At 37.3% G+C, this 14,152-nt stretch overlaps 1 protein-coding gene across 1 annotated transcript in view; it reads right to left on the reverse strand.

Annotated features, from left to right (window-relative positions):
* Nucleotides 1-2,477: 2,477 nt before the first annotated feature.
* The window catches only part of LOC140165054 (uncharacterized), a 51,342-nt gene continuing 39,667 nt past the window's right edge, over nucleotides 2,478-14,152 (reverse strand). The window contains exons 9-11 of the mRNA XM_072188470.1: nucleotides 12,971-13,022; nucleotides 4,069-4,228; nucleotides 2,478-2,829 (exon numbers count right to left, since the gene is read on the reverse strand). Coding sequence (XP_072044571.1) covers nucleotides 2,630-2,829; nucleotides 4,069-4,228; nucleotides 12,971-13,022 — 412 coding nt within the window. The 3' untranslated portion in view covers nucleotides 2,478-2,629. The remainder of the gene's footprint in view (nucleotides 2,830-4,068; nucleotides 4,229-12,970; nucleotides 13,023-14,152) is intronic.

Below are 14,152 nucleotides of genomic sequence, written 5' to 3' on the forward strand. Positions count from 1 at the left end.
CGCCTATGCGGGCCAATGAGAATTAACTTCCTCGCTTGAGTTTAGGTTTTGTGTCGGTGAACTAGCGATAAGGATTTCCACTGCCTTCACAGACTGTGACATTGGATTAATTCTATTCATTACTGGAGTAATGAACCAATCAAACAGTTCCTTGCTTCATAGAAACAGTTCACAGATTGTTGGGCTGTTAGTTCTCAAAAGTTTGAGTTTGTCAGAAATTTGCACTAAAATTATTATATTATTTTAAAATCATACAGTGACAATAATATGCAATTGTATTTTTTAAATCGTTTTGGTATTGATATTTAAGGAAAAATACAAAAACATTATGTGATTTGTTTAGAAGCAGCAAATAACATGGAAATAACCAAAATATGAAACCTTATTCTGAAAATTTCAAAAATATAGGAGTCTACACTGATAGTGGGCAAGTGTTGAATTGAATATAGATAACATCCTACTCATCCCCATCTGACTTGATTGATAGAGTGATCCAAAGGTCCCAAGTTTAAATCCTAGATGGTCAGTCAATTTTTTCACTGGCTATCTCTTATTATATATGTTGGGACTTTTGTGTTACAAACCATTACCAATGGCGTAGCAAGAACCTTGGGGCCCATGGACAAGGAGCAGTGGGCCCTTTTAACATCTCCTTTATCAGACCTACCTCTAAACCCATATAGCGTTTGCTCAGGGCCCTTGAACCCTCGGAGCCCCTGGATTTCGTCCACCCGCTTGCTAACCCCATGACCATTTCTCATTATCTTATTTTCATAATATGCAGCTCTTGCATGTTTACTCTTTATCATAATTATACACACATTTTTATAAGGACATAATGTGGGTATATGAGAACCGACAAACAGACGGGGCTCGTTCTCAAAATAGCCGGCAACAGCAAAAATTACCGCGTAATTAACCAATTTCCTGACTCTGCAGACTTTGCAGCAATCACTGTATTCAAGAAGCAAATGGTAGAGACAAAAAAAGTGCATGGAAACACTGTCGCTATGGCAAATTGCTGATGATTGACAGACCACAACTGTTAGCCTTGGTGTGGGATCCATACTGATATAGATATAGGCTTGCATTTACTGGCAATCAGTAAGAAATTGTTAAGTACAAAGCAGAAATGTTTTAAAAAGCATATTTGCTATTCACTAACTTGTGCCCTGGTTATATGACTTAAAGCCTTAATGTACAATTTCCTTCAAATTTTTAATTTGTTATTCTATACTCAAAATGCTGACATAATACTAGTAATAATTGTCTTGGAAGGGTTTCTGTCCATTTTGATTTGAAATAACAAAGTAAAGTGAAAGAAACCCTACTGGTTATTTTGGCCGTTTAACATGCAGTTCTATGGGAAGACATAAAGTCATATCTTGAATTATGACTTTATGTCGAACTTTGCTCTGTTGACCTACAAACACAACAAATTTGGCTGATTCCATTTAGGTGCAAGTTAATATGCCAAAAAGTTTCAAATTATAAGATCGTACATTATGGCTTTAAGTTTTTTAGTAGTAGACTGCTGGGTAACAAACAGTTGACATGCATAGCATTGTCTCATTCATTTTGCCAATTATACTACAAGGCAAACAAAGTTTATGGTTGACTTATAGTCGTACAAATCTACTGCACATATGATATGGTTAATTTAAATAAGTTAACTCTAAAAGGTAACCCAAATACATGGGTTAGATTTTGTGATTGAACATTGAAGACAAAAGATGATTTCAAAGTTTTGAATACAGTTGCTCAACATATAATCATTGATCATATTTTCTGTTAAAAATCTAGGTATTTAAGACATCTTCAGCATCTTGCAACCTCTCTTAAAATCAATTTGAGTTCCTGGACAAAGTCATGTGAATCAAGCCTCAGTGTGTCAAACAATTCACATATATCATATATTCAAACACACACAAACACAACCCATAATGCTCAGGCCTGGGTGTAGATGTTTTCCTCATCCTTCTGATATCAGTATCAGTGTCTTTAGGGGTAGGGATGATTAAAGGGTGAGGGGATTTGTCTGTCTCTATGAATCAAACTTAGACCCTATATATTTTTGCAGGCAGTAAAACCAAAATGTTTTTTTTAACTATATTTTTTTAATCATAAAATTCTGGATTTTTTGCCCCTTGTGATGAATTACACACCTCTTGGACTTTTATTTGTAGGAGAGCATTAAAAAGCTCTTCTGAAGCCTTCAAAGAGAACTGTTTAGAGCATTTACAATAGAATGTAGGGAGATAATGGTCAACTAAGGAGAGCTAAAAATCACTCTCCTATATCAGTATGATTGCTCATGCTCTCCTCAAGGCAGTGATGCACAACTTCCACTATTTACTCCCAGAATACATTGGGCCACTGAACACACTAGTGTACTGTAGATATCTTCACAGTGTACTGTAGATATCTTCACAGTGTACTGTAGATATCTTCACAGTGTACTGTAGATATCTTCATCCAATAGAATTGACTTTCCCTGCAATATCAACATGAAGCAAACAACAGAAACTGAAACTATATCTTGATCAAATTACATCTCTATATCGCCAACACTTCCAAGAATTCATCGAAAATCCTGTACATATAAACACCAAACTAGGAAACACCCATCTCATGTTTGCTGTGACGATAGTATATCAAGTATGTCCTCTCTTTCTAGCTCTTCAAGAATAGCTTTAAGTTCCTCCATACAGTGAGGTCGTATAGGATTAGTTTGGCAGTGCCAATAGTACAATATGATATCAGTAGGTGAATGTCTATGGCGTGTGCTGAATGAATCGATCATCTGAATGTCGGCATTTGTGTCAATTCCTAAAATAGACAAAAACAATGCAAAATGTTTCATTACAAATACAAACATTAAAGCGATTTTAAAGTGATTTAGATCGCTGTGATTCTTGCTAAATAACAAATACTAGCTTACTATAAATCGCCCCTATAGTTGTTGGGCAGGAAAAACCTCCTACCGGGTATGTGCTTTTGTCCCTTGAACATGTTTAAAATAAAACTGCCAAGAGGTTACATAGGAGGTTTTGCTTTAAACATGTTCAGGGGCCAATGATACATAGGAGGGTTTTCCTGCCAAATGATGCTACATTACCTATGTTACTTGTTGAGTGTGGGCGGTGATTAGTGGCAGCGTCAAGGGGGGTGGGACACTGAGTACCCCCAAAACATGATCTGATGAGCTGGTTCTCCCAGTCAAAAGCAAAGGTCATTGAAAATCCAATAATGAGAAAATAGGCTTTGCACCACTAAAAATATATCTCCCTCTAAAGTCAATATGATACAAAAGGACTGGTTTATAGTGATTCGTCATTATATTGAGTTATTCCAGTTGAAATCCCTACACCCCCTATGGAAGACATGACCTTAATCTCCCACAGATGAAGTGTGAATACCACCCTATCATATTATTCTATTCCATTTTTCACCCTGATGTGGCAGTGTAGCCTTGATCAAGGCTTCCTCCTTACTTTATCTCTATTCATGCTCTTGTATAATCAGTGGTAGAAGTCACAGAAGTAGGCCCATCATATACTGGACTCTCTAGAATTTTTAGTCAGGTCAAATTTTTTTTGTGTAGGACGCTGCCAACATGAGCTAGGGAGGAAGTGTGCCTTGTGGGGTGGGCGTGGCGTGGTGGGCATTTTGCTCAAACACTACCCCTGCAGTGCACAGTATGCCTGGAGTAATGTATTGATAAGAAAGTCCACTATCTGGCCTCAAGAATTGAAATGTCAAATATTTTTTTACAAATTATGAAAATTTCAAAAGAATAACTTTGGATACAGAATTTTTTGGGAAGATGTGGCAAAGCTTCCATGAATTTTACATTCACTGTCTATGGACCCCAAAGGACTTGAAGCAAGTCTAGTGGCAGTGATGTCAACACCTTGCAGCATCTTTAAGCACATATGCTTGTATACAACAGCCTTTTGAGCGAACACTTTAACGATTTGAAGCTATGCTCAATTATATGCGCACTGCCGGACTGCCACATCAGGGTGAAATGTTATACATTCAATGCCTATCTGTCATATAACTCACCAATGTTAATAGCAAGTCCTTTCCAGTTGTTCGGTTGTCCACTGATATTTTCAACATCCATACTAAAGCATAGTTTCTGGAAAGTACTGTACGTCATGCCCATATCACTGCCTTTTACTTGTCTGTTGCTGTTCAGAATCACATTCAGAATGTCACTTACCTGAAAAATGACAGGAAAAATAATAATATTATTACTATTATTGTACAACAAGTAGCATTTTTGGCCATTTGGTATCAATGACCCTTTTTCTAGGCCAATCTTGGTTTATGGATAGGATATTTTTTTCAACATTTTTTCATTTTTTTCTGAAAAATATCCCAATCTTGCCTAAAACTGTACCCAAAAGTTTCAAAATTTGCCAAATATTTTGACACTCTGTATAGTGATGTGTCCACATTTTTAGAAAATTGGAAAAATGAATGGATCCACTTTCAAATTCTCAGATTTGAGCATCCCCCGGAACCTCCCCTCACATTTTGGGATATTGGGTAAAACCTACATAGTATACATTTTAAAAACCTGATTTTGTTTGTTGAAGTTGTTGTGCTTACTGGGCTTCCATTCCATATACTGTAAAAACTCAATAGTAAGCATATGTGCTTACTATCAAGTGCTTTTAAAACATGCAAACTTGAAGAGCCCCATCCACAAAAGTGTAAAGGGTTTTGAGCAAATCATCAATACACATAGTTATACGAACAAGTAAACCTGCAAATGTGTGTCTCTCAACCCCAAAGCGCCGGACTTTGGTACAATTTCATGTTTTCAAAAGCGCTTGATACGGTAATAATCCTCACTGCATATATGCTTTAAACTGACTATATACAATTATAGCTTCCCCTGCATTGACGTGCTGCCAAGACTGTGATTCCATTTGACACAAGTGATTTAATACAAGTTTTCATGTTTCCTATTCTACTTAATCATTGGATTTACAAGCGACAAAAATACAATTATTTTCTTTCTAAGAATAGGAATTCTACTGTTCCGTTGCCAATGTTTGAACACTTTGTGCCAATTTTCATATTTTTTGCATTGACTGTGTTCAATTTAACATAAATATAAATTGATTTGAACTTCCCAAATGATTTGGTTTGCAAACTCACCCACATGAAAATTTCAACCCCTTCTAAAACCAACCCTCAAAAAGATAATTTCAACTCCAGTAGTGTAAAAGTTAAAATTGGTCCTGTATACACACAATTTTAACTTAATTATTTGGACTAAAATAGTGCAAAATTGAAAAATTTTGAGCACATGATTTTTTTAATCTTTGCCTCTTCAGACAACTGACCCTGATATGCCACTGAACATGTAAACTGCTTGGACCCCCCCCCCCCCCAAACAGGCCTGGAAAAAATGTGTGAAGCTCCTTCCTGGGAAATTTGGAAGTTTGGAGGGAAATTAAGGTCCTTAAACAAAGAAATACATGAGAATTTGGAGGGAAATTTATCTTTTTGAAGGGAAATTTTGATCTTCTTCCAGCTAAATTTTCATTTTTTCCAGTCTTGCCCCCCCATGGATTTTTACCACATTGTCCTATATAACCCTATAGTGTGGACATTAATTAGACATTAATATGCCAAATCTTGATGCTAGATACTAGAGGGTTTTTTTATTTGCCAGAATCACAGAAAGTTCAAGTAAAAAACAAGATGTTCTTATCTCGTATGTTAAGTTCCGCATCCTAATAGAATAACAGGCCAAGGAGGCATGCAGACTGAGCATGCATCTCCTATTGCGCTCTTCCATTTAAAATCCACACTCCCCCTGTGGAAGATTTTGGAAATATCTTCCACAGGGGGTGTATGTTTTTCAAATGTAATTAGTCAGGGTTAATCATTTTGAAACTCATACTCCCCCTGTATTATGGCTTTACATATCTTCTACACTTGGAGTAAGGATTTCAAATGGAAGTTCCCCAATTGTCTATTTGATTCGAAACTCATACTCCCTCTGTAGCAGACTTTAGTTAAACCTTCCACAGGGGTAGTATGGATTTTAAATGGAATAGCCCATTTGAAGCATATCCTATTAAATTACAGCTGGCTTTCAGTGATCCGGTAAGTAAGGAAGCAGCGCACTCATGCTTAATGACTTTGAATTTAGCCTAAACCTTTCCTAATAGAGCTCAATTCCAGACCGGAACCATCAGGCTTCTTGTGCTATGATTGGAAAATGAGAAAATCTAAGATGATGCTGGAACGTATAATCAGTTATGAGAGGTTATTAGCAACTTATTTCTCTCAATTAAAATGTGCAATTTACTGCCAGACAGACACACACATGCTCACCCCCATACACCCATCAGATGTTTCAGAATAAGAATAAAGTCGAAATACCTAATAATTGTAATACACCAAAAGACCTACTGAATTAAAAACCTCAGTTTCCCAGAAAAATTTAACACACAATGAAAATCTCTTCTGCAATTTTTCTGAGAATTTATCCCCTAGCTAGCTGTTTGGGCTATTCAAGTTGAATCCATACACCCCCTGTGGAAATCAAGACCTTAATCTCTTACACAGGAGGTGTAACCATTCAGGTAACATTTGAAATTCACAAGATAAAGGTCATGTCTTCCATAGGGGTTGTGTGGATTCAACTGGAATAGCCCTATTTCTCATGTTATTTGGACCCTTGATGAACCCTTACAATTAATTACATGGGCTACCATTATGGTTTGGGAAGCATACTGATTTAAATTAAGTTCAAGGTGCGCTTTAAAAGTGTATCAAAGTATATTTAGAATCAAACTCAAAATTAGACCATACATGTAAGGCAATGATTTATTGGTCCCTGGAAAGGCTGAGATCTGGCACTGTTTTTACTAAAAAACTATAAAAAGTCACATTTCCAACTTGTGTAGTCTAGACTGCAGTTCCTCAATTCTGATACAATCCATACTATCAAGCATTGCAGACTTATTGAGAATAGAGGTAGGCCTATTGTTTCAGGCCTAATTTTGATCAAGATGGGTATAATTAAACTGAAAACAATCACATGCACACCCTTAAATGTTTTCACCGACAAACGTGGACCCTATGAAACTCGTTTGTGGTTAACAGAGTAACCGTGGACCTCTAAGTACTGACATTTAACTCTTGAAAGTGTGGACTTTTGTGGTAAATATATAAATGATATTTAACTGCCAAACCGTTGACCTGGTATTACACATGCGTAGGGGGACCTATACCCCCTATGTATTATTACGGTGTCTAGCGCCTTCTGCTGCTCTATTACAACTGTGGACATCCATGGTTGCAATAGGTCCACACTTCATGAAAGAAATGTCATAGGTGGGTCCACGTTTGTCTGTGAAAACAACAGCACACACACACACACGCCCCTAAACAGTGGCAACAGTGGACAATGCTGGACATCAACCCAACCTGTTTGGACTCTCCAACTGAGGACACACATGTTTCACTTTAATTTATTCGCCCTAACAAAAAATTGTTGGCGCACTTGCTCAAAACAAAATGCATGTCATACCAATAGTATGAAGGCGAGTGATACAGGTCTGTCGTGAATTTTAAGTAGAGTTTCCCATCCTTCCCCATCGTTCAATGTTGGAGGTCTCACAGACCTGATGACAACATGGCTTTGTCCAACATTGAATTACATGTAGGGGAGCAGAGGCAGAGATTCACCAAAAGACAGTCAAAGTGTGCTAACATATTTCTCTGTAGCTGAGCATTTTTAGCCTGGTCCCATCAGGACCCAAGTGTGTCTGTGCATGGAGGGACCATATATACAAACAAACAAACACATACATAGGTAAAACAGCTCAAAATCTTTGACAATCTCTTACAATAATTCCAAAACCGGGCACCAATCCTCAGAATTTCACAGCCTAATTCCATCAATCAACGGGACAAAGAGCGGTATTATTTTAGGAACTCTAGAGACGACAAACCAGATAAAAGAGTAGAAGAGAAAAGAGGATAACATGAGGGCAAAGGGAATTAGGCACTGGAGACGTGACAGGATGCCTGGGGTTGAATACAGGAGGTATGTTCACACGGAGGACCTTCTACTGAAGCAACACAGTTCTCAAGCAAAAACTTTGGGAAATCCACCGTGTGAACTGCCTTGAGGATTCCAAACCCTAAGTTTGTCCCTAAATTTATCCCGAAATTTATCCTCAAGAAATTATGGGGATTTTGCGATATCCCAAGTGATCCTCAAGTGGCCCTTGAGTGCTACTGCAGTGTGAACTAGCCATTTTACGATTCTCTAAAGCAGAGTTTAACCTATGACCTTAAGCGTGCAACTAGAGGTCACAGTATGCTTTCAGTTGTAATTCCAAAGCTGCCGTTATCAGATGTCGCAAAACTTGAGGATTCTAGTCTTCAATGGGGGTGTGTGGACACACAGTCAGAGACTCGAGTACGCCGATCCTCAAGAATTCTATGACCGTCAGAACACACCTAGTATCAAAAGGATATATAGCAAGGGACCTACAGTTTGATCAGCTCGTAATCGGCAGGAATTGTGAGGCTTTTACCACTACGCCGAAAAGTAGACCCGTGTTAAGAGTGATATAGCTGACCTGTCCGGTGTATATTGTGGGTGTTAAATAAAGTAGAAAAAGTATAGGACTTGAATTAATAAGCCATGATACTTCTAGCAAGATGTCACAAGACAATTCTCGAAATAAAATATATTGATATTAATCCGCGATATTATAAGGCCCATCGTTTTCGAGCTGATTACCATATGGGTTTTTGCAGGACCATATGGTGCAGCATGATTTCCTGTTCAATATTTTTTCCAATGTTGATTTGCAACATTGGAATTGAGATACAAAAAAGATAAAATCATTAACCTTCTCCACATGGGTGTCAACTGCAGACAATAGGCTCCAAATTTTCTTTAAAAATTGCAAAAATTTCAGAATATTGCACATTTTCATGACCATATTTGGAAATATTGATTTTGAGATATAGCCAAACAAAGCAACTATTTCTTTTTGTTTCTTGTTGTTTTGGAAACTCTTTAATTACCGGTACTCATATCTTTGGAACTGGTTGTCCATTTTCTGCAAAATGCAGCTTTGTAAATGCTGTTTACTATTCTATAAGAAACTGAAAATTTAATATTTCCGAATTCCGACTGATTTTGTTTGATCGCATCACATATATAGTGTAATATTATTGATTTTTCAGATAGTGCTTGATATTTTCAGAAAATAGCTCAAACTTGAACTTTTTATGAAGCCTATATGGCAAGCATGCTAAGCATTAAAGAACCCAGAGAGTAGGCAGCAGTTGCAATTTTGAGAATTAAAAAAAATATATTTTCAACATCTGCAAATAATAAATATAACCGCAAATATATTGGACCAATAAAGTTGGATATATTTCCTCAATTAAGGCAAACATTGAGCATGGTCACAAAAGAAGGTCATGTTCATTCATGCAAGACCAGTTTAACTTTAAAACTGTAAAAAACATCTACATTATCCATGCACCCTTTCTGCACAATCTGTTTAATCTGCGCAATCAACATGGCTAATTTGTGTTCCCCCAAGAAGATAATTGGGCCCATAGAAATAACCTTTTAGAGGATATTGGCATGGTTCCTTCCCGGAATGGCGGCAGCTAACACACTGCAGATACAAATACTTTGACACAAGTCAAGAACCTCATGGATCGCTCTAATTTTAGCTTAATGCAAAATATCAGTTGAGAAAAGGTTTTAGACTTGCGGTTCACAATGCTAAACCCATACGGCATAGCCCATAATATAATGCATGTAATTGTATATTACTCTTAATACTCGGCATGCTAGCCATATTGCGCTTCAACGAAAAAGGTTCAACTTTTGAAATATTTTCTCAAAATATCAAAAGCCATCTTAAGAACTACCAAACCAATACTAGGCCTGTTTGTACTCATTTTAATGCATTTTTCATGCTGATTCCAAATATGGTCAAATATGGTCATGACAATTATCATTTATGAAATTTTTGAATTTAAAAAAAATTTTGAAACATGTCATCTGCAGTCGACACCCACGTGAAAAGAGTTAAAAAGCACATAAATGAAGTGTGTGTATGTCTGGGGATGTTGCATGGGGCATATAGGTTTTTGTAAAGTCTGTGGGTATGGTGTGGGTATGTGGGTGGGATGTGTGTATTGGGGTGGGTGCATGCGTATGCGTGCCTATATATATGGGACTTGTGCGTGCATATGCATATCTGTACAGTGTCAAGAGGCCAGTCCGATGTGCCCAAACTTATCATATTTGAAACTCAAGTCATCTAATAAAGATATCGTGCCATCAGCTTAATTTGGAGGATCTCGGCACAGGACGCACCACTTAACCCAAAAATTCTCTCCACCCTAACGATAAAAAAAAACTTCCCTAAACCTTGCCTCATCTGTGAAACTTAAGGGAGTAGTCTTTTAGTACATCCCGGTATTCCTGGCATCCCGTGGTTTGGCAGGCAAAATCTGCTGACACATCCTAACACCCAGCTGCATTGCTAACATGCAGATGTCGGTCGGTCGCAGCCGGGCGGCCATGATGACGCATACAAAAATACTGTGATGTGCCAATACTGGTTGTTTGATATATAGCCTGCCGGTAGAACTAGCAAAGTTATCATGACAGCACAAACAACCAAAATGAGTCAGTTGTAGTGGATATTAAAATGACTCAGAATTAGTCTTCTAGTTTTGTATACATGTACAAAATAACCACAACAAAATGTGTGTAATACTTTAGTCACCTGATTAAAATAAATGGTGAGGGTTCCCTAGACAAAGTGTGCTTCATTCAACCACGTTTATGATGACAATGAAAGACATTACAACAGTAATTTGCCGTGTAAAACTTGTCTTCAAGCAAGTCCAGGCCTTTTTACCGATGAGTCCCTACAATGTATGAGAAGTTTAAAAACCTTTCTCTATGCCAGTGTGTAATGTCCTTGCCCTAGATCACAATTTTGTGGAAATCTTGATTTTACCTCCAAATTTATTCTTACAGACTCCTAAGTTTGTATGCACAAAACAATTAGACCAAGTCTAACTTTAGACCTGGTCCACCTATGGAACCTAAAACATGCAGTGATGTTTCTACCGAACTAAAAGTGACACATCGCGGTATATAGCTAAAACAAAATGGACATTCAGAGAAACCTGTTTATTACACAATTACTAATCTAAAACTGTATGAAATCACAGAAGAAAGCATACTTGACCCAGGGTCTTAGCTTGGATTTGTTGAGTGCCTGTCATTTACACCAAAACTGAATGTCAAAAATTTGAATCTGAAAATATAAACCAGACCTCTGCCCTGCAAGGAGTTCATTCAGTTCAAATAGCTATTGAAATATATAGCCTTGATTTATTAGTCTGGTCTTGTTTTGAGTTCACAGAACTTATTCAACCCTTATGATCAACTTTGCCTGTCCCAGCAGCAAACTACCTGTCCAAAATGACGAGTGGATGGGCGGCTAGCTAACACCCTGACTTGACCGCAAACAGTGGGTCAGCACACCTCAAGCTCTATCTAAAGTACTAGCTCAGACCTAAAAAAAAAAAGGAAGGCTGGCAACATAGATCTCCACAATCAACATTCAAGCTCAAGAATCTGGACCTTCAAGCAGCAAAGAACTAGACAATGTCAGAATAACTTGAACTTGGCGAACATTGATAGGCAGTTCTATGCCCAACAACAGCGACAAGGCGTAATACCGAGAAAAGTTCAATCTAAGCATTATTGAGACACTGCCCCCTCCGAGCACAACTACAAAAAAAAGTCAAGTTAGCCTTCCATAACAACGTGACCGGATTCTTGGATATAGGCCCCATTACACTAATAAAATGTGGAATGAACAAAGCCTGGTAATTACCGCGGAAGGTCACTTCAGGTTTACACCTCTACACAACAGAGACCAGTCTGATCAGGAAGGCTTGTCAGGATTGCATGACAACAATTTTCAGCCCAAATCACGGGTCAATTTAACTCATCGGAAAGTCACACAATTTTTCTCTTGACATTTGGTTTCTATATCATGAAACTACTGAAAATCACAGGAGAAAATGTCAAAAAACCACCCAATTTTTTCATAGCCATTGGTTTCTATGTGACAAGAAATTGTCATAAATCGTGGAAAAAATCTTCAAAAGTCACCCAATTGGGCTACCAAATTGCAGATTTGGCAACCCTGGGTGGGCCTAAGAATAGCATTTTTTACCCTATGTGCAAATTGAAAAAAACAATTTTCATATCTTTCAACATGTTAATTTATTAATCCTCAATTGGGTGTCAGATTTCTAAATCATGTGAGTTCTTTATAATAGGATTAGCATGTATTAAGCTGGGTTCAATACGATCAGGAAGTTATTGTAAAACCAAAATCCAGAGTTGATGTTCACTTGCGTGATAATTATGCCCTTTGGATTAGAAAGGTTTGAAAATTCACACTATGAGCTTTAAGACTACAATTAAGTTAACACTTATGGTTAGTTTGGAGTTCAGTCAAAACCCCGGGTCAAAACACTTCCAATTCATGGAAGTTTTTACGCTTTTTATGCTGTAACAAGAATGCACTGTTTTGGCAGCCATCAGATATACTTTCTGCTCTCCGCTACAAATTGATTTCTACACCACTATAGTTTGATCAGCTCATAGTAGGCGAGAATTGTTAGGCTTTTACCACTACGCTGAAAAGTAGACCCATGTTATAGGAGTGCTGTTATTTATGTGTATAAAAAGAAAGTATAGACAAATTATATGATTTGAATTAATAATTTGTGATGCTTCTGGCAAGATGTCACAAGACAATTCTCAAAATGAAATATTTTGATATCAATCCGCAATGTTATAAGGCCTGCCGGTTAGAAGTTGATCAAAGTATAGACATTGACCCGTATCTGTACAACTCACCTCAGTGGCTGGTGGGTGTTGATCTTGCAAACTAGCTGGTCTTCTTTGGTGCCTGGGAAAAGTAAAATAAAATATATCAATATAGCAAATATAGGTAAAAGATGGATAACAAATAACTTTAAAATAAATGACTTTATGAAGCGACAAAGTTGGTGAAATGCAGTTAATTATCTGTTTCTACCAACTCAACAAAGAAGAAGAAGCTTGGGCAAACATGATAAATTGAGAGAGCAAAAAAATTAGGACTGAGCGGGATTGAACCCCGGACCTCCCGATTACCAGTAAGATCTTACATGCATACCACTACACTATATACCTAGATGCCACTCAGTTTCACTAAATAACCTGAACTTGATGAGAAAAAATGTGAATACAGGCCAAAAACCAAAAAACTGGCTGAAAATAAATAAAAATGCAGGAATTTGGACTCACAAAAAACCTGAATTCAGGCTCAAACCTGAAAAGTGTCATATCTGTACCTGACAAGCTCTTGCAATTAAATAGCAGAAATTAACACAAAAAAAATTAATTTTGCTTGCAAGGCATTGCGATTTGAGAAAATCTTTTAAACTGATGATTTATTTTATTCTTTATCATTAAATTATATGAAGATTCAGGAACTTGTAATCTTAAATAATGTATTTTGAAAATAAACTTTTCAATATCAAAATAAAAAAATTGTACATACAATGTATGGGCCTCTCATACACAGGACACAAGAAGTTTTAATCTTATAAAAAGACTTGCAGAGATTTCAGCAGAGGAATTAAGGAGGATATGGGGTGTTCCAGTTGAAATTCATACACCCCAAGAAGACATGTCCTTTATATCTTCCACTTCAAATGGGGTTACCTGAATGGGCACCTCCATTTGAAATCTATACCCCCTGTGTTAGAGATTAAGGTCATATATTCCACAGGGTGTATGAATTTCGAATGGGGTTACCTAAATATGGGCAACTTCATTTGAAATCTATACCCCCTGTGTGGGAGATTATAAGGTCATGTCTTCCATAATGGGTGTATGGATTTCAACTGGAATAGCCCAATGCATTGAGAGCAATTTCCTGTCGCGGTTAATCTCATGGTTTCATGGTCTAACTGACCCCAAAAGGGGCTCCGGTATGTCGCTTTTGCACTTTTTTCAAATCATACCCTCCACAGGAATTTGCCCTTTTGAGCA

The sequence above is a fragment of the Amphiura filiformis genome, chromosome 11, assembly GCF_039555335.1.
Source record: "Amphiura filiformis chromosome 11, Afil_fr2py, whole genome shotgun sequence".
NCBI classification, from domain to species: domain Eukaryota; kingdom Metazoa; phylum Echinodermata; class Ophiuroidea; order Amphilepidida; family Amphiuridae; genus Amphiura; species Amphiura filiformis.